The sequence below is a fragment of the Somniosus microcephalus genome, chromosome 13 (genome assembly GCF_052327205.1).
Source record: "Somniosus microcephalus isolate GS21.2 chromosome 13, FLI_Smic_1.0, whole genome shotgun sequence".
NCBI lineage: Eukaryota > Metazoa > Chordata > Chondrichthyes > Squaliformes > Somniosidae > Somniosus > Somniosus microcephalus.
Genome location: NC_140999.1, coordinates 196,803,336 through 196,823,591, shown reverse-complemented (window position 1 = coordinate 196,823,591; position 20,256 = coordinate 196,803,336). Strand labels below are relative to the sequence as shown.

At 50.6% G+C, this 20,256-nt stretch overlaps 1 protein-coding gene across 1 annotated transcript in view; it reads left to right on the top strand.

Annotated features, from left to right (window-relative positions):
• The window catches only part of mtss1 (MTSS I-BAR domain containing 1), a 122,254-nt gene that overhangs the window by 62,550 nt on the left and 39,448 nt on the right, over positions 1–20,256 (top strand). The window contains 3 exon segments of the mRNA XM_086005953.1: positions 5,610–5,694; positions 6,068–6,159; positions 8,116–8,190. Of these exon segments, the coding sequence (XP_085862079.1) occupies positions 5,610–5,694; positions 6,068–6,159; positions 8,116–8,190 (252 nt within the window).

Below are 20,256 nucleotides of genomic sequence, written 5' to 3'. Positions count from 1 at the left end.
CTTCTTTTAGTCCATCAGTCATGTGGGTGAGGCTAAGACCACAGACCGCTGACGGGCTCCCAGCTCCCAGTCTCGCCCATTTGGGCAGCGGTTACCAAACGCTTAAAGCGGCGTTGAAATGTATATCGTTCTCACGTTCTGCCTCTGCGACTTGCTCTGGGCTTTTGTCCTCGTTCCTCTGATGTACGGGACTCAGGCCGGTCAGGCAGAGGCTGGCCTCGAGCCTGGGTCTGTGCTGGCTTGGCTGGTCTTTGCTAGGATGGCCACAGGCAGCGTCAGCGAGAGCCAGAGCCACCTGACCGCTGTCCAGTAGCCCCATGGAATGTGTAGACGTGAACTCCAGGTTCGGATTGGACTCATTTTGTGATGCTCTCCATGGTAGAAGTGCCTGCTGACGCTTACCGTCCAGGCTCGCTAATCCAGAATGGCCAATCAGGGAAGGTGCCGGAAGCTGTACCTTGGCAAGAGTTGGCGCAATCCCGGGGGAGGGAGTGGCAGGCAGGATGATGTCACACTCAATAACAAAGTGACAAACTAACCAACGTACGCTGAGTCTTACGGGCTATTCAGCCCAGCGTGCCTGTGTCGCTCTTTGAAAAATTTATTCGTTTATGGGATGTGGGCGTCGCTGGCAAGGCCGGCATTTATTGCCCATCCCTAGTCACCCTCGAGAAGGTGGTGGTGAGCTGCCTTCTTGAACCGCTGCAGTCCGTGTGGTGAAGGTACTCCCACAGTGCTGTTAGGGAGGGAGTTTCAGGATTTTGACCCAGTGACGATGAAGAATCGGCCGATATATTTCCAAGTCAGGATGGTGTGTGACTTGGAGGGGAACTTGGAGATGGTGGTGTTCCCATGCGCCTGCTGCCCTTGTCCTTCTAGGTGGTAGAGGTCGCGGGTTTGGGAGGTGCTGCCGAAGAAGCCTTGGCGAGTTGCTGCAGTGCATCTTGTAGATTGTACACACTGCAGCCACGGTGCGCCGGTGGTGGAGGGAGTGAATGTTTAAGGTGGTGGATGGGGTGCCAATCAAGCGGGCTGCTTTGTCCTGGATGGTGTCGAGCTTCTTGAGTGTTGTTGGAACTGCACTCATCCAGGCAAGTGGAGAGTATTCCATCACACTCCTGACTTGTGCCTTGTAGATGGTGGAAAGGCTTTGGGGAGTCAGGAGGTGAGACACTCGCTGCAGAATACCTAGCCTCTGACCCGCTCTTGTAGCCACAGTATTTATGTTTCTGGTCAGCGGTGACCCCCAGGATGTTGATGATGGGGGATTCAGTGATGATAATGCCATTGAATGTCAAGGGGAGGTGGTTAGACTCTCGCTTGTTGGAGGTGGTCATTGCCTGGCACTTCTGTGGCGCGAATGTTGCCTGCCACTTATCAGCCCAAGCCTGAACGTCGTCCAGGTCCTGTTGCATGCGGGCATGGACTGCTTCATTATCTGAGGAGTTGTGAATGGCGCTGAACACTGTGCAGTCATCAGTGAACCTCCCCATGTCTGACCTTATGATGGAGGGAAGGTCATTGATGAAGCAGCTGAAGATGGTTGGGCCTAGGACACTGCCCTGAGGAACTCTGCAGCGATGTCCTGGGGCTGTGATGATTGGCCTCCAACCACCACAACAATCTTCCTTTGTGCTCTCCAATTAGCTCCGCTCCGCTGCTCTCTCCCGTAACCCTGCAAATTTTATCCAATTCCATTTTGAAAGTTACTATTGAATCAGCTTCCGTCGCCCATTCAGGCAGCGCATTCCAGATCACAACAACTCGCCGTGTGAAAAAATGTCTTCTCATCTCCCTCTGGTTCTTTTGCCAATCACCTTCAATCTGTGTCCTCTGGTCACCGACCCTCCCGCCCCTGGAGACAGTTGCTGCTCATTTACTCGAACAAAACCTCTTATGATTTTGAACACCTCTATCAAATCCGGGTCCGGGTTTAACTCCGAGTGCTGTACGGGAGCAAGTCCGGGTTTAACTCCGAGTGCTGTACAGGAGCAAGTCCGGGTTTAATTCCGAGTGCTGTACAGGAGAGAGTCCGGGTTTAATTCCGAGTGCTGTACAGGAGCGAGTCCGGGTTTAATTCCGAGTGTTGTACAGGAGAGAGTCCGGGTTTAATTCCGAGTGTTGTACAGGAGCAAGTCCGGGTTTAACTCCGAGTGCTGTACAGGAGCGAGTCCGGGTTTAATTCCGAGTGTTGTACAGGAGCGAGTCCGGGTTTAATTCCGAGTGCTGTACAGGAGAGAGTCCGGGTTTAATTCCGAGTGCTGTACAGGAGAGAGTCCGGGTTTAATTCCGAGTGCTGTACAGGAGCGAGACCGGGTTTAATTCCGAGTGTTGTACAGGAGCGAGTCCAGGTTTAATTCCGAGTGCTGTACGGGAGCGAGTCCGGGTTTAACTCCGAGTGCTGTACAGGAGAGAGTCCGGGTTTAATTCCGAGTGTTGTACAGGAGCGAGTCCAGGTTTAATTCCGAGTGTTGTACAGGAGCAATTCCGAGTGTTGTACAGGAGCAAGTCCGGGTTTAACTCCGAGTGTTGTACAGGAGCGAGTCCGGGTTTAGTTTCGAGTGCTGTACAGGAGAGAGTCCGGGTTTAATTCCGAGTGCTGTACAGGAGCGAGTCCGGGTTTAGTTCCGAGTGCTGTACGGGAGCGAGTCCGGGTTTAACTCCGAGTGCTGTACAGGAGCGAGTCCGGGTTTAACTCCGAGTGTTGTACAGGGGAGAGTCCGGGTTTAACTCCGAGTGCTGTACAGGAGAGAGTCCGGGTTTAATTCCGAGTGCTGTACAGGAGCAAGTCCGGGTTTAACTCCGAGTGCTGTACAGGAGAGAGTCCGGGTTTAACTCCGAGTGCTGTACAGGAGAGAGTCCGGGTTTAATTCCGAGTGCTGTACAGGAGAGAGTCCGGGTTTAATTCCGAGTGCTGTACAGGAGCGAGTCCGGGTTTAATTCCGAGTGTTGTACAGGAGCGAGTCCAGGTTTAATTCCGAGTGCTGTACGGGAGCGAGTCCGGGTTTAACTCCGAGTGCTGTACAGGAGAGAGTCCGGGTTTAACTCCGAGTGCTGTACAGGAGCGAGTCCGGGTTTAATTCCGAGTGTTGTACAGGAGCGAGTCCGGGTTTAATTCCGAGTGCTGTACAGGAGCGAGTCCGGGTTTAGTTCCGAGTGCTGTACGGGAGAGAGTCCAGGTTTACTTCCGAGTGCTGTACGGGAGAGAGTCCGGGTTTAGTTTCTTCCATAACATTACAGCAAAGTAAAGCTGACACGGTCTGAAGGAAGAATAATTTTATATCGTGCCTTTTACACTTTAAAAGCGCTTTACAGCCAATGAAGTACTTTTGAAGTGTGGTCGCTGTTGTAATGTAGGAAACGCAGCAGCCAATTTGCGCACAGCAAGATCCCACAAACAGCAATGTGAAAATGACCCGATAATCTGTTTTAGTGATGTTGGAAGGATAAATATTAGCCAGGACACCGGGGTGGGGGTAACTCCCCTGCTCCTCTTCGAAATAGTGGTTGTGGGATTTTTTACGTCCACCTGAGAGGGCAGACGGGGCCTCGGTTTAACATCTCACCTGAAAGACAGCACCTGCAACAGTGCAGGGCTCCCTCAGTACTGCCCCTCCGACAGTCCGGCGTTCCCTCAGTACTGCCTCTCCGACAGTGCAGCGCTCCCTCAGTACTGCCCCTCCGACAGTGCGGCGTTCCCTCAGTACTGCCCCTCCGACAGTGCGGCGTTTCCTCGGTACTGCCCCTCCGACAGTGCGGCGTTCCCTCAGTACTGCCTCTCCGACAGTGCAGCGCTCCCTCAGTACTGCCCCTCCGACAGTGCGGCGTTCCCTCAGTACTGCCCCTCCGACAGTGCGGCGCTCCCTCGGTACTGCCCCTCCGACAGTGCGGCGTTTCCTCGGTACTGCCCCTCCGACAGTGCGGCGTTTCCTCGGTACTGCCCCTCCGACAGTGCGGCGCTCCATCAGTACTGCCCCTCCGACAGTGCAGCACTCCCTCAGTACTGCCTATCCGACAATGCGGCGTTCCCTCAGTACCGCCCCTCCGACAGTGCGGCGTTCCCTCAGTACTGTCCCTCCGACAGTGCGGCACTCCCTCAGTACTGCCCCTCCGACAGTGCAGCGCTCCCTCAGTACTGCCCCTCCGACAGTGCGGCGCTCCCTCAGTACTGCCCCTCCGACACTGCGGCGCTCCCTCAGTACCGCCCCTCCGACACTGCGGCGCTCCCTCAGTACTGCCCCTCCGACAGTGCAGCACTCCCTCAGTACTGCCCCTCCGACACTGCGGCGCTCCCTCAGTACTGCCCCTCCGACAGTGCGGCGCTCCCTCAGCACTACATTGGGAGTGTCAGCCTGTGTTTTGTGCTCAAGTCTCGAGTGGGTCTTGAACACACGACCTTCTGACTCAGACGAGAGCGAGACCCACTGAGCCAAGGTTGGCGCTGACAATTGGGATTCAATGATACGATGAAAGAGAAATATCCATTGATGGATTGAGGAGGGAATGAGGAGGAACCCAGGATTCAAGGAGCTGGGGCGGGTGTGCGGGTGTTGAGCAATGAGATGGTTGAGGTTGGGTGGGCTGAGGCCATGGAGGGATTTGAAAGGACATCGCACCGCAGTTGGATAAAAAATCCAAATAAATCAAGAGATATTGGCTCGAGTTTTGAAAGCCTGCAGCTTGTAGAAGGAATGAAAGATCAAGTTTTATTTCCAGAGCACCTCGAGTGTTTAGAGGTTTGTTACACATTCCCAGCCCTCCACTGATCTCTCTCTAACTCGAGGAACGCTCAGTTTTGTAAAATGTTTTGTGAGTCAGGGGGTTAAAACCTCATTGAACTGTTTTGTCATTTGACAGTGAGCGCCTGCACTGTGCCCGTGGTCCGGGCGTTTGTCATTTGTTCTGTTCCTGATATTTACTTTAATCTTCGGTTTATTAGCTCGGCGATCAGCTGTACACAAATACAATAATCTGAACGAGATCATGTGCTTCGACAACAAAGACATTTCAGGGGGACAGTCACACACCGGGACAGTGAGCAGAGAATGAGTGAGGGGATCGCTGAGGTGAGGGGTGAGGCCCAAGAGAGACTTAAAAGAACATCAAAGGTCAAACACATTGGCTGTCCTTTCACCTCAATCAACTGGTTCCAATCCAGCCCAGGGCAGGTACAGCACGGGGTTAGATACAGAGTAAAGCTCCCTCTACACTGTACCATCAAACACTCCCAGGGCAGGTACAGCACGGGTTAGATACAGAGTAAAGCTCCCTCTACACTGTCCCATCAAACACTCTCAGGGCAGGCACAGCACGGGTTAGATACAGAGTAAAGCTCCCTCTACACTGTCCCATCAAACACTCCCAGGGCAGGTACAGCACGGGTTAGATACAGAGTAAAGCTCCCTCTACACTGTCCCATCAAACACTCCCAGGGCAGGTACAGCACGGGTTAGATACAGAGTGAAGCTCCCTCTACACTGTCCCATCAAACACTCCCAGGGCAGGTACAGCACGGGTTAGATACAGAGTAAAGCTCCCTCTACACTCTCTCAATATCAGTGAATTATTGAAATGACTAATCAAAGCGATTGTATATATTTTTTGTTCAGGTGCTACGAAAGAAATCGGTTCAGCTCTGACCAGGATGTGTATGAGGCATCGCAGCATCGAGTCGCGGCTCAAGCAGCTCACCGCGTACGTCTGTTGTAGAACTTCATCCTTGTTTTCTAAAAGAAACATTTCTTACTCTCTCTTGCTCCCTCGCTCCCTCCCTCCCTCCCGCTCTCCCTCTCTCGCTCCCTCTCTCTCTCTCTCGCTCCCCCTCTCTCTCTCTTTCGCTCCCTCTCTCGCTCCCGCTCTCTCTCTCTCTCTCCCTCCCGCTCTCCCTCCCTCGCGCTCTTGCTCCTGCTCTCCCTCTCTTGCTCCCTCTCTCCCTCCCTCGCTCCCGCTCTCCCTCTCTCTCTCCGCCTCGCGTGCCCCCTCGTGTGCTTTCTCTCTCTCGCTCTCTCTCTCTCAGGGCCCCTTCCCTCACCAAGTTATTTAATTTTGTTCCTTTTACCCCTGGCAGTGCTTTGACCGACAGTTTGATAAACCCCCTGGAGGGTCGGATCGAGGAGTGGAAGAAAATTGTCAACCAGCTGGACAAAGACCACGCCAAAGGTAACTGATCTGCCCAGACTCTCGCTCATGGTCCGGCCCCAGTCTCGTCTCGGGAGCAGGAACCCCGGCTCACCCAGTCCTTCTCTTACACCATCTCTTCCTCTCTCTCTCCCTCTCCCTCTATCTCTGTCTCTCTCTCCCTCTCTCTCTCTGTCTCTCTCTATCTCTGTCTCTATCTCTGTCTCTCTCTCCCTCTCTCTCTCTTTCTCTCTCTCTCCGTCTCTCTGTCTCCGTCTCTCTCTCCGTCTCTCTCTCTCTCTCTCTGTTGTGTCCCCTTGTGTTCTTATTACTATGTAATACAGACACTTTTAACTCATTTTAGTTTACAGCTTTTACTCGGTGCTTTCCTGATGTTGCTGCCGCATGGTGCGGAGTGATACAAGATGTCCGACCTTGCACTCTGCACTGCCTGACACAGTGTGCCACATTAGCGGTATAAATGCACTGACCAAAGTAGTTCCATATAACAATGTAACAAGTAGTTCCATTTAACGATGTGATAATATAACGATGTAACACTCTGTCTCTCTCTCGCTCTCTCTGTCTCTCTCTCCGTCTCTCTCTCTCCGTCTCTCTCTCTCTCCGTCTCTCTCTCTCTCTCTCCATCTCTCTCTCTCTCCGTCTCTCTCTCTCTCTCTCCGTCTCTCTCTCTCTCTCTCCGTCTCTCTCTCTCTCTCCGTCTCTCTCTCTCTCTCCGTCTCTCTCTCTCTCCGTCTCTCTCTCTCTCTCTCTCCGTCTCTCTCTCTCTCTCTCTCCGTCTCTCTCTCTCTCTCCGTCTCTCTCTCTCTCTGTCTCTCTCCGTCTCTCTCTCTCTCTCCGTCTCTCTCTCTCTCTCCGTCTCTCTCTCTCTCCGTCTCTCTCTCTCTCTCCGTCTCTCTCTCTCCCCGTCTCTCTCTCTCCCGCTCACACTGTGCTGTTAGCAACAACGATTCGACTGAGAGCAAACAGGGAGGGTTGGGGTGAGGAGTGGGGAGATGCTGTGTGCTCTGTATTTAGTGAAATTCTTTATAAACAGGCTAACGATTCTGTTACAATGCTGAGATAAAATCCACCCCCTGTTGTAGCATTGACCAGAGATCAAAGAAATAGAAGAAGCTGATAAGGCGAACAGAGAGCGATGGTAACCCCTGCCGCTGATTTAGGTACAAGTTGAGGCTGATTCTTGTGGCGCAGTTAGGACCCTGTATGTGTGCAGTCCCGATGTGAGCAGATTCACGGTGAGGGCGGTTGTTCCATGTGTCGTCAATTCGGTCAGTTTCCCTCTTGTATCTGATTGGGTTTATTGGGGGTTTTTTGTGCTCCCTATTTTTCCTGAAGTTTCATGATCGAGCAGGAGGGAAAACTGGCTGGTGTGCCCACTCACCGGCACATACCGGTACAAGAAGCACCGTATATCATCAAAGAGTCTCGGTGGAATATTGCTGGACTGTGGTGTTGCGCACCTAAGTGTCCGGGGCTGGGCCGAGGGGTCACCTGGGGTCCCCTCCCCTGGACCAATCGGTCTGTTCCCGCCCCTCATTTTCCACGCGTCCCCGTCTCCGCTGTATGCCTCCCCCTGAGACCAGACCTGATATTCCTGAGAGGGCTGTGGGGTATGAATCTGTAGCTAACATACTGCACAATGCTAACACATTGCACCAACTCACAGCCCCCTCCCGCCCAATGTTGTGTACAAGTCTCATTAATTGCAGGTCTGTGCGTATCCCACTCCATTGATTGAGCAAGTTATTCATTAAAGCTGTTCCCAGGATATTGGTGCAAAACTGTGGCATGTGGACAAAGCGCAACACGCAGTGAGTGTTAACAGTTCACAGCGCTGGTTGTGAAATGTCATTCAGCACCAAACCCATTGATCAGATCGAACCAGACTCCATCGCTCCTTCTGTCAGTATCCCATCACTTTAAACCCTCCTCATTAACGGTGTCTCCATCGGTCTCTCTCTTTAACTTTTGCAGAATACAAGAAAGCTCGGCAGGAGATTAAGAAGAAATCGTCTGACACTCTGAAACTGCAAAAGAAAGTAAAGAAAGGTTTGTGATTTTTAATCTAGAATTCGGAAAGTCTGTGTTTACCAAGTCCACATCTTTCAAAGCCGCACACCGAGATGGCTAAAATCAGCATCTATCGAGGTAGCAAACCAACTACATGTAAACAAGTCGAGGGAGCTGCCCATGAGTAACCGGGAAACAGAATACATTTCTCAATAACCAGGAAGTATCACAAAACTAAACAATTAAATTGCTCAAATAATCACCACAGTTTCTAAACGCCAGTTACCATCCACACTCGGGTCAGGGAAACAGCTGCGAACAAAACACCTCACATTAAAAAAATAATTCGACAATTCTGGAGAAATTATCAAACTTGGCCCTAAATTTAGTCAAGATTGGTCTCCTCGTCACTCGCCCTTTCCCAGCACTTCATGCAATCAGAATTGTGAGAGGTGTTTGGGGTGAGGTTTATTTTGTGAGGTGTTTGGGGTGAGGTTTATTTTGTGATGTGTTTGGGGTGAGGTTTATTTTGTGAGGTGTTTGGGCTGAGGTTTATTTTGTGAGGTGTTTGGGGTGCGGTTTATTTTGTGAGGTGTTTGGGCTGAGGTTTATTTTGTGAGGTGTTTGGGCTGAGGTTTATTTTGTGAGGTGTTTGGGGTGAGGTTTATTTTGTGAGGTGTTTGGGCTGAGGTTTATTTTGTGAGGTGTTTGGGCTGAGGTTTATTTTGTGAGGTGTTTGGGGTGAGGTTTATTTTGTGAGGTGTTTGGGCTGAGGTTTATTTTGTGAGGTGTTTGGGGTGAGGTTTATTTTGTGAGGTGTTTGGGCTGAGGTTTATTTTGTGAGGTGTTTGGGCTGAGGTTTATTTTGTGAGGTGTTTGGGCTGAGGTTTATTTTGTGAGGTGTTTGGGGTGAGGTTTATTTTGTGAGGTGTTTGGGGTGAGGTTTATCTTGTGAGGTGTTTGGGCTGAGGTTTATTTTGTGAGGTGTTTGGGCTGAGGTTTATTTTGTGAGGTGTTTGGGCTGAGGTTTATTTTGTGAGGTGTTTGGGCTGAGGTTTATTTTGTGAGGTGTTTGGGCTGAGGTTTATTTTGTGAGGTGTTTGGGCTGAGGTTTATTTTGTGAGCGGTGTTTGGGCTGAGGTTTATTGGCCGTTCTGCCAGATGTTTATGAAGCGATTTGCTGCTTACTGGATGTTGCAGCAAAGTTATCCAATCAGCTGGGCTCTAATTATGGCCCATGACCAATAGAGAGAAAGAAAGACTTGCATTTCTATAGCGCCTTTCACAGCCCCAGGACGCCCCAAAGCGTTTTACAGTCACTGAAGTACTTTTTGGAGTGTAGTCACTGTTGTATTGTAGGAAATGTGGCAGCCAATTTGTGCACAGCAAGATCCCACAAACAGCAATGTGATAATGACCCGATAATCTGTTTCAGTGATGTTGGTTGAGGGATAAATATTGGCCCCAGGACACCGGGGAGAACTCCCCTGCTCTTCTTCGAAATAGTGCCGTGGGATCTTTTACATCCACCCGAGAGAGCAGACGGGGCCTGGGTTTTGTGGAATCAGCACAGAAGGAAGTCTGCGCCGGCTTTTTCGAAGAGCAATCCAGTCAGTCCCACTCACTCACCCGCTCTTTCCCCACGTCACTGCAAATTTTTCTCCAAGTATTTATCCATTCCCTTTTAAAAGCTACTATTGAATCTGTATCCATCACCCGGGAGTGAATGAATGTCAGGAATGCTCATCCAAAAGATGGTGCGGCGCTCCCTCAGTACTGCCCCTCCGACAGTGCGGGGCTCCCTCGGTACTGCCCCTCCGACAGTGCGGGGCTCCCTCGGTACTGCCCCTCCGACAGTGCGGGGCTCCCTCGGTACTGCCCCTCCGACAGTGCGGCGCTCCCTCAGTACTGCCCCTCCGACAGTGCGGCGATCCCTCAGTACTGCCCCTCCGACAGTGCGGGGCTCCCTCAGTACTGCCCCTCCGACAGTGCGGGGCTCCCTCAGTACTGCCCCTCTGACAGTGCGGCACTCCCTCAGTACTGCCCCTCTGACAGTGCGGCGCTCCCTCAGTACTGCCCCTCCGACAGTGCGGCGCTCCCTCAGTACTGCCCCTCCGACAGTGCGGCGCTCCCTCAGTACTGCCCCTCCGACAGTGCGGCGCTCCCTCAGTACTGCCCCTCCGACAGTGCGCCGCTCCCTCAGTACTGCCCCTCCGGCAGTGCGGCGCTCCCTCAGCACTGCCCCTCCGGCAGTGCGGCGCTCCCTCAGCACTGCCCCTCCGACAGTGCGGCGCTCCCTCAGTACTGCCCCTCCGACAGTGCGCCGCTCCCTCAGTACTGCCCCTCCGACAGTGCGGCGCTCCCACAGTACTGCCCCTCCGACAGTGCGGCGCTCCCTCAGTACTGCCCCTCCGACAGTGCGGCGCTCCCTCAGTACTGCCCCTCCGACAGTGCGGCGCTCCCACAGTACTGCCCCTCCGACAGTGCGGCGCTCCCTCAGTACTGCCCCTCCGACAGTGCGGCGCTCCCTCAGTACTGCACTGGGAGAGTCAGCCTAGATTTTCTGCTCAGGTCTCTGGAGTGGGGCTTAAACCCACAACCTTCTGACTCAGAGGCGAAAGTGTTACCCACTGAGCCATAGCCGACACTGTAGAGGAGAGAGAGATATTGCTTCAGCCAAAAATACAAACCCAGTGTGGGAAGTAAGGGGAAGAATAAAATATATTTTGTAATTGTGTAAATGAAGGACAAGGGCAGCAGGCGCATAGAAACACCACCACTTCCAAGTCAGACACCATCCTGACTTGGAAATATCTCGGCCGATCCTTCATCGTCGCTGGGTCAAAATCCTGGAACTCATTCCCTAACAGCACTGTGGGAGTACCTTCACCACACGGACTGCAGCGGTTCAAGAAGGCGGCTCACCGCCACCTTCTCGAGGGCAACTAGGGATGGGCAATAAATGCCGGCCTTGCCAGCGACGCCCACATCCCATGAATGAATGAATAAAAAATTAATTTTGGGAAGGGAAGAATTAAGAACATTTGCATTTATGCAATTCTTGTAAATCTAACCATGGGTGTCAGAGCAAGAAAAAAAATGTAACTAACTGGGAGTACGAGGGTTGATGAGGCAGGAGGAAAATGACCTGCCCCTTTTGGTAAAGTGGTAAATAAACAGCATCAGAAGTCTCTCAGTATCAGTATTTGTGATATTTGTAACCGTGCCTTAGTCAGGTAATATATTAGTGACGGGAAACCCACGATCTCAGGATCAGCACCTCAGTAAACATTTACTTTTTTCCCCTAAATATATTCACTGCGATTACAAATAAGATTCCGGAGTGAGAAGCACCAGGTAATTCCTGGAGAATTCCTGGCATTGGATGCACCGCATGTTGAGTGGCCATTGATTCGGTTTGTGCGGGATGAACGGGCACGGGGGTGAGGTATTGGAGGTCGATCAGCACCTGTGAAAAGTGCACCATTAGCTCCTCTGCAAGCGGGTGGGAGAAGGGTAAATATCCCTACGTTAGCTGCAGAATTCAATGTTGTTCACAGGGAGCCAGTTTCTGGCCCTGACTCGGATAGTAACTTGCTCAAAATTGGCCTGAACGATCCCTTAAAGGGTTAATGATATAAAGTTGTGGCCATTGAGCAGCAGAATCAATAACTGTGGTTTGTGAATCAATAGTGCAGCAGGTGATGGTCAGCATCGGTCTATAGAGGAGCAAAATTAATTGAATTGTTTTAATGGAGCGAGCGAGAAGTGCTGTGTGTGGTGAATCCAGGAGAATTCCCCGGACTCTGACATCAGTGACAGGCTGGGAGTAAATTCAGTGTGACTGGTTTCTGCTACTCACACTGCGACTGAGCTTTCTGCTGGGCTGCGTGGTTTCGCTTAAGATTCAATCGATGAAAGTAATTCACAGAACAGATCTAACAATCGCAAAGTAAAAAAAATCAGTCCTGACACCTTCAGACATTAGAAAGAAAGAAAGACTTGCATTTATATAGCGCCTTTCACCACCTCAGGACGTCCCAAAGCGCTTGACAGCCAATGAAGTACTTTTGAAGTGTGGTCACTGTTGTAATGTCGGAAACACAGCAGCCAATTTGTGCACAGCAAGCTCCCACAAACAGCAATGTGATAATGACCAGATAATCTGTTTTAGTGATGTTGGTTGAGGGATAAATATTGGCCCCAGGACACCGGGGAGAACTCCCCCTGCTCTTCAAAATAATTCCATGGACACAGTTAGCGTGTTGTATACCGGCCGTTAGCGTGTTGTATACCGGCCGTTAGCGTGTTGTATACCGGCCGTTAGCGTGTTGTATACCGGCCGTTAGCGTGTCGTACACTGGCTGTTAGAAATCAGGGGAAACAGTGAGCAATCTCCACGTCAGGGAAGCTGAGGTGACTCTGAGGGAGGGTGAGGTGAGTTGAGGGCACTCGGAGGGAGGATAAGGTGAGAGGGAGGGAGGATGAAGTAAGGGGAGGAGGAGGGAGGTGGAAAACCAGACGAGACGTTTTATTATTGGGTGGAAAGCCGTGTTCTAAAGGAGACACAGGGCTGGGTAATTGCCTCACTGCCTCTCCAACCCCTTGGATGGTTGAACCGCTGCCTTTTATTTGCGAGCGAATGCTCAACTGTTTCCCTTCAAAAAATACGTTTTAAAAATGACTTAACATGTTCTCATTTTTTTAAGCTTCCTTTCTGACTCGGTTTCTTTAAGCGAAGGTACAGTGAGGCTGATCTTGGCTTCAGGGTGCGTCCTGTCGGTGTGTACAATGAATCACTTCAACATGTTTTTGCAGCTAAACTAAGTCTTTGTCAGTGGAAAGGATGAGCGATGTGTTACTGGTCGACCACTGGAATTGGAAAATTCTCCTTCGAGGTGATGAGAATCAAATATTCCCCCCCCCCCCCCCCCCCCGCCCCCGTCTCCCTCTTTTCCCTCCAGACTTGAGAACATTCATTCATTTTAAGTCGAGCCTTGTGGTCTGGCTTTGGATTGCAGCCCAGTCAGTGGTGATGAAAGTTCTTTTTCTTTGTCGAATGCTAAAGGCTGAGACTAAACTTTGGTATTTACTACCCGCTGCCCCACCCAGTTCTCTCCCCTCCCCTTGTGCTGGCTCACACTGGGGCATAGCGCTATAGGCTCGTCCACAGCGCTATAGGCTCGTCCACAGTGCTATAGGCTCGGCCACTCTCTACACTTGGCCCTAGATTGAGTCGTTGCGGTGAGAGCAGGCGTGATATTCGATGGAGAGGGTATCGCGGCTGAACACAGCCTCGCGGGTGGGTGTGTGGGGCACGTGTTCACTCAAAGATCCCACGGCCACTATTCGAAGAAGCGCGGGGGGGTTCTCCCCGGTGTCCTGGCTGATACTTATCCCTCAACCAAAATCTCTCAAACAGATGATCTGGTCATTTTCACATTGCTGTTTGTGGGAGCTTGCTGTGCACAAATTGGCTGCCGTGTTTCCCACATTGTTTCCTACAACAGGGACTACACTTCCAAAAAAAAAAAAAAAAAAGTCTTCATTGGCTGTGAAGCACTTTGGGACGTCCTGAGGTTGGGAAAGGTGCTATAGAAATGCAAGGTTGTTTTTTCTTTCAGCAGGAGCAGGTTCCCATGTCGATGAGCTTATTCCCCCTCTGTTGCAGCCTCAATAAATATTGTAGACCAGCCATCAGACCTGGGACCTGTTGTAGTTCAGTGCTGCGTGGGCAGTGCTATTTCCCAGTAGGCCCTGGCCATTGGGGAGCTGGGAGTGATGTCAGTAAATGTCGGCTTATCTCCGTTAGCTAGCACCCTCGTGCTTGAGTCAGAAGGTTGAGAGTTCAAGCCCCACAACAGGACTTGGGACCATGGAAGTTTAGATTGCAGAAGGGGACCATCCCTTCCACAACCAGTGCCACCAAAACAGCTTAACTGGTAATTCTTCCCATTGCTCTTTGTGGGATCTTGCTGTACACAGTATTTACCTACAGTAAATGACCTTGCAGTGACTGCAATTCAGGATCATTTATTTGATGTATGTGAAGTGCTAAGCGATGTATCTGAGACACAATAAGGAGTTGGATACTTTAGCTCACCCTTGCTTTGCAAACTGGAATGCCCGAGTTTTTCACATTTGAAATCTGGCCAGTTGAGGTTTCCAGTACAATGCAGCACGAACTGGCAAACCTCCGTCTCTGCTCCTGCGAAGAACCTGTAAACAAGAGACAGCAGCCTTTGTTATGTAGCTGTCGGTGAGGCAGTGATTAATGGTGCACGGTGACCTTGTGTCAGTGGGACACTCTGCAACTGTAGGTCCTGGTGAGACCACGCCTGGAGTACTGAGCACAGTTCTGGTCTCCTTACCTAAGGAAGGATATACTTGCCTTCGAGAGGGGTGCAACGAAGGTTCACCAGACTGGTTCCTGGGGTGAGAGGGCTGTCCTATGATGAGAGATTGTGTAGAATGGGCCGATACTCTCTGGAGTTTAGAAGAATGAGAGGTGATCTCATTGAAACATACAAGATTCTGAAGGGGATTGACAGGGTAGATGCTGAGAGGGTGTTTCCCCTGGCTGGAGTGTCTAGAACTAGGGGCAGTCTCAGGATAAGGGGTCGGCCATTTAGGACTGAGATGAGGAGAAATTTCTTCACTGAGGATTGTGAATCTTTGGAATTCTCTAGGGACATAGGAACAGGAGGAGGCCATTCAGCCCCTCGAGCCTGTTCCGCCATTCAATGAGATCATGGCTGATCTGCGACCTAACTCCATATACCTGCCTTTGGCTCATATCCCTTAATACCTTTGGTTAACAAAAATCTATCAATCTCAAATGTAAAATTAACAATTGATCGAGCATCAATTGTCATTTGCAGAAGAGAGTTCCAAACTTCTACCACCCTTTGTGTGGAGAAGTGTTTCCTAACTTCACTCCTGAAAGGTCTGGCTCTAATTTTTAGACTCTGCCCCCCAGTCCTAGAATCCCCAACCAGCAGAAATAGTTTCTCTCTCTCTACCCTATCTGTTCCCCTTAATATCTTGAAAACTTCGATCAGATCACCCCTAAACCTTCTAAATTCTAGGGAATACAACCCTAGTTTGTGTAATCTCTCCTCGTAACTTAACCCTTGGAGTCCGGGTATCATTCTGGTAAACCTGCGCTGCACTCCCTCCAAGGCCAATATATCCTTCCTAAGGTGTGGTGCCCAGAACTGCTCACAGTGCTCCAGGTGTGGTCTAACCAGGGTTTTGTACAGCTGCAGCATAACTTCTACCCCCTTGTATTCTAGTCCTCTAGATAAAGGCCAGCATTCCATTAGCCTTTTTGATTATTTTCTGTACCTGTTCATGACATTTTAATGATCGATGTACCTGAACCCCCAAGTCTCTTTGGACCTCGGCTGTTTTTAGATTTTCACCATTTAGAAAGTACCCTGTTCTATCCTTTTTAGGTCCAAAGTGGATGACCTCACATTTGCCTATATTGAAATCCATTTGCCACAGTTTTGCCCATTCACTTATCACAGAATCACAGAAACCCCACAGTGCAGATAGAGGCCATTTCGGCCCATCGAGCCTGCACCGACACATATCCCACCCGATCCCCATAACCCCTACACCAACACATATCCCACCCTATCCCCGCATATTTAATCCCCCTAACACTAAGGGTCAATTTATCATAGCCAATCATCCTAGCCCGCACATCTTTGGACTGTGGGAGGAAACCGGAGCACCCGGAGGAAACCCACGCAAACACGGGGCGAATGTGCAAACTCCACACAGACAGTCACCCGAGGCCGGACTCGAACCCGGGTCCCTGGCGCTGTGAGGCAACAGTGCTAACCACTATGCTACCGTGCTGCCCTTAATCTGTTGATATCTCTTTGTAATTTTATCCTTTCATCTACTATGCCGCCTATGTTTGTGTCATTGGCAAATTTGGATATATGACTCTCTATGTCATCATCTAAGTCGTTAATAAATACTGTGAATAGTTGAGGCCCCAACACAGATCCCTGCGGGACACCACTAGTCACATCGTGCCAATTAGAGTACCTGCCCATTATCCCTACTGCCTGTCTCCTGCCGCTCAGCCACTTTCCGAACCAGGTCAATAATTTGCCCTCAATTCCGTGGGCTTCTACCTTAGTTAACAGTCTCTTATGTGGAACTTTATCAAATGCCTTCTGGAAGTCCATATAAACAGCATCCATAGACATTCCCCTGTCCACTACTTTAGTCACCTCTTCAAAAAATTCAGTCAGGTTTGTCAGGCAGGACCTGCCTTTCACAAATCCATGCCGGCTCTCTCTGATCAACTGAAAATTTTCGAGGTGTTCAGTCACCCTATCCTTAATTATAGACTCTAGCAATTTCCCGACAACAGATGTTAGACTAACTGGTCTATAATTCCCTGGTTTCCCTCTCTCGCCATTCTTAAATAGCGGAGTGACAAGCGCAATTTTCCAATCTAAAGGAACAGTTCCTGAATCGAGAGAACTTTGCAGATGCCCCAACTATAATCTTCCGATGTGTTCACCGACTTCCTTTCAAACCCTGGGATGGAAACCATGTGGTCCTGGGGATTTGTCACTCTTTTGTGCCATTATTTTTGTCTTTACTGTTATTTTACTTACTTTAATTTTATTGAGTCCCTGTCCCTGATTCAGTATTAGTTTCCTTGGGATTTCTACCCCAGAGGGCTGTGGATGCTCAGTCGTTGTGTATATTCAAGACGGAAATCGCTAGATTTTTGGGCAGTAAGGCTGCGGATCGGGCGGGAAAGTGGAGTTGAGGTCGATGATCAGCCGTGATCTTATTGAATGGCGGGGCAGGCTCGAGGGGCCGAATGGCCGACTCCTGCTCCTAATTCTTATGTTCTTATAACTGGGAAAACTGTGCAAGCACGGGGACATAAACACCATGCGGTCAGGGCGGGAATGTGTTGCCGTGGAAACAGAGGGAAGAATTTTCCCAAGTGTGCACTTGGCTTTATTGAGCATCTCCAAATCACAGAATTGGTTTGGATCTGGTCTAGCAGTTCCTAAAACTCTGTTTCTACATTATTTTATTTCAGCGTATTAGTGTTGGGGACATTAGGAACAGGAGGAGGCCATTCAGCCCCTCGAGCCTGTTCCACCATTCAATGAGATCAGGGCTGATCTGTATCTTAACTGCATTCACCCGCCTTCGCTCCGTATCCCTCGATACTCTTACCCAACAAACATCTACCGACCTGAGTCTTGAAACCTCCAGTTGACCCCCAGCAGCTAGAGCCCTTCGGGGAGGGAGCTCCAGACTTCCACTAGCCTTTGTGTGGAAAACGTGCTTCCTGATTTCACTCCTAAATGGGAGGAGTGGACGGAGCCTCATTATATGAAAAACATCAAATAATTTCTCCTGAGCCACCAGTAAGCTCGGTATCGCGCAGTGCGGCGCTAATCTACACCGGCTCCAACCGGTCTGTGCTGCATTAGCTTGGGAAACCCTCCAGTATTCTGCACAAGTGGCCGATCTCCGCCCAGACCGGGAATGTTGGCGGAATGTTTGATCAAGGGCGGGAGAGGGCCCATGGCAGAGGCTCGGCCCACGGCGGAGGCTCGGCCCACGGCGGAGGCTTGGCTCGCACGGCTTCCAGCGCGGCTCCCCGGTCATGGTTCAGGAGCAGGGCCCCTGGCTGATTACGGTCTCCCAATGAGGCCCCATCACTCTGCAACGCTTAAAACCTGAGACACCAGGGTGGAATACTGGTGTAATAGTGAGCGATAGTGAGCTGTGTAACACCAGGGTGGAATACTGGTGTAATAGTGAGCGATAGTGAGCTGTGTAACACCAGGGTGGAATACTGGTGTAATAGTGAGCGATACTGAGCTGAATTACGCACATCACACAGGAAGCATATTTGTCACTGCAATATTTCGCTATATAGTAAAATAGAGTGTGTGATAACTCGTATAATGCTGTCCTCGTGAGAGAGGTTTTAGTTATCCTTTAGAATTAGTGTGTGACACATGATACAAACCGCAATGTCGCTGACAGCTGTCCTCTGCCCCTCCCATTCCCAGTAAAGTTTGCTGAATAAGTTTTCATGTGAGTTTCCCTTTAAGCCCAGGAGTTTAATTCTCTGTCTCTCCGTGCCCCGATCGAGCCTCTCCCGTAGGGTGACGCTGGGCTTGGGGGAAGGGATGACGCTGGGCTTGGGGGAAGGGGTGACGCTGGGCTTGGGGGAAGGGATGACGCTGGGCTTGGGGGAAGGGGTGACGCTGGGCTTGGGGGAAGGGGTGACGCTGGGCTTGGGGGAAGGGATGACGCTGGGCTTGGGGGAAGGGATGGGGATATTTGAAATAACAAACTTGCAGCAATTCCCAGGAGTGCTTCGGGAAACAGGGTTGAAATTCCAGGAGCATTTCCAGAATGCAGGAAAATACTTCCCCATGCAATCCCAAAATGGAATCAGTAAATGACTGGGAACAGCTGGTGAGTGAGGGATGATGGTGTGACGATACCTGGAATCGAGCAAGCTCGCAGCGCGCGAGTGAATATCTCGGGGGTCTGTCCGCGCTGAGCGGTCGCTGGTCCGGATTGGACAGAGAACAGAACTGGACTTTACACACGAGTTACAGAAATTACCGAGGTGGAGAAATCAGAGTGAAATGAGAGAGTTGAGAAAAGAAAGAAGGGGAAAGGTTTCCTCGGGGCGTTATTCTGATGAAGATTGTACGGCTGTTCATGTAAGAAAACTACTAGGCACTTGGTCTAAGCGTTAAACAAAGCTTTAATCAACTGTTTTACAACATGGAGGTCTTGTGTCCTTCGCTAGTTCCTGTTAAGAAGGTCCTGCGCAAGCTGGGCCCGTGCCCGAGTATTTATACTCTCCCTGGACATTGCCACCCGCAGGCTGCCCAGTATTATTTCATAAGTCTTTCTTCCATGAATGACTGATTCATGTCAGCTGTCATTTAGAAATACTAAAAACAGTGAGCAAAGGGAACCTTCCCACTTTACTTCCTGACAAAATTCGGACTCCTGCCCTCGCCTCCCCTCCTCTCCTCGCCTCCCCTCCTCGCCTCCCCTCCCCGCCTCCCCTCCCCGCCTCCCCTCCCCGCCTCCCCTCCCCGCCTCGCCTCGCCTCTCTCCCCTCCCCTCGCCCAGTGGAGACGCACGTGACCTTTGTTCAGTCTCTCCACACAGAAGAAATAATTTGCAGTTTTATAGCACCTTTCACCTCCTCAGGACGTCCCAAAACCCCACCGCCAGTGAAGTACTTTGGGAATGTGGTCACTGTTGTAATGTAGGAAACGAGGCAGACAATTTTTGCACAGCAAGCTCCCACAAACGCCAATGCGATAAACAACTGGGTAATTTAGCCAGCTCTTCAATAAGCACCGTGGAATCCGCTTGAGAGGGCAGACGGGACTCGGTTTAACGTCTCAGGCAGAAGACGGCACCTCTGACAGTGCAGCACTCCCTCAGCACTGCACTGGGAGCGTCAGCTTGGATTTTGTGCTCAAGTCTCTGGAGTGGGGCTCGAACCCACGACCTTGTGACTCTGAGGCGAGGGTGCTGCCCTGACGCACAATGAGCCCAGCGTGAGGAGTTTACTGTGGTGCGGTCTTCGCTCCAAGGACATCAGCTCCCTCCGATATCTCGGCCGTCCCTATGAGCTCTGGTGGTGTGAGAAATGGACCAAAACTGAACCATCTTGGAAAGTTTCCATTAATAGTTTGTCCCTAATTTGGAGAAAGTGGAAATGGTTTCTGGCTTGGTGTGTAATTGTGATTTGCCTCTCGACACGGAGATCAAAGACATTGGGCGTCATGTGTTTAGATATTTCCCTCCGTAAAGTCATTGAGGTCACACATTAATGAGACAAACTTTTACAAAGAGCAACTGAGACCTGTGCAGAAAGCCCCGTGTAACCGGAGCCCCGGCTTATTGTGGGGCGTCAAAAGAATTTCTCACTCAACTGGTGGAACAGGACCAGTCGGTTCATTCACAGCTGACCGGAAACACCACTGCGAGATAGAATTATCTCTTAAATTGCAGGAGTTTGAAAGCCCAACTTTTATACACCTTTCATGACCTCGGGTTCAAGCC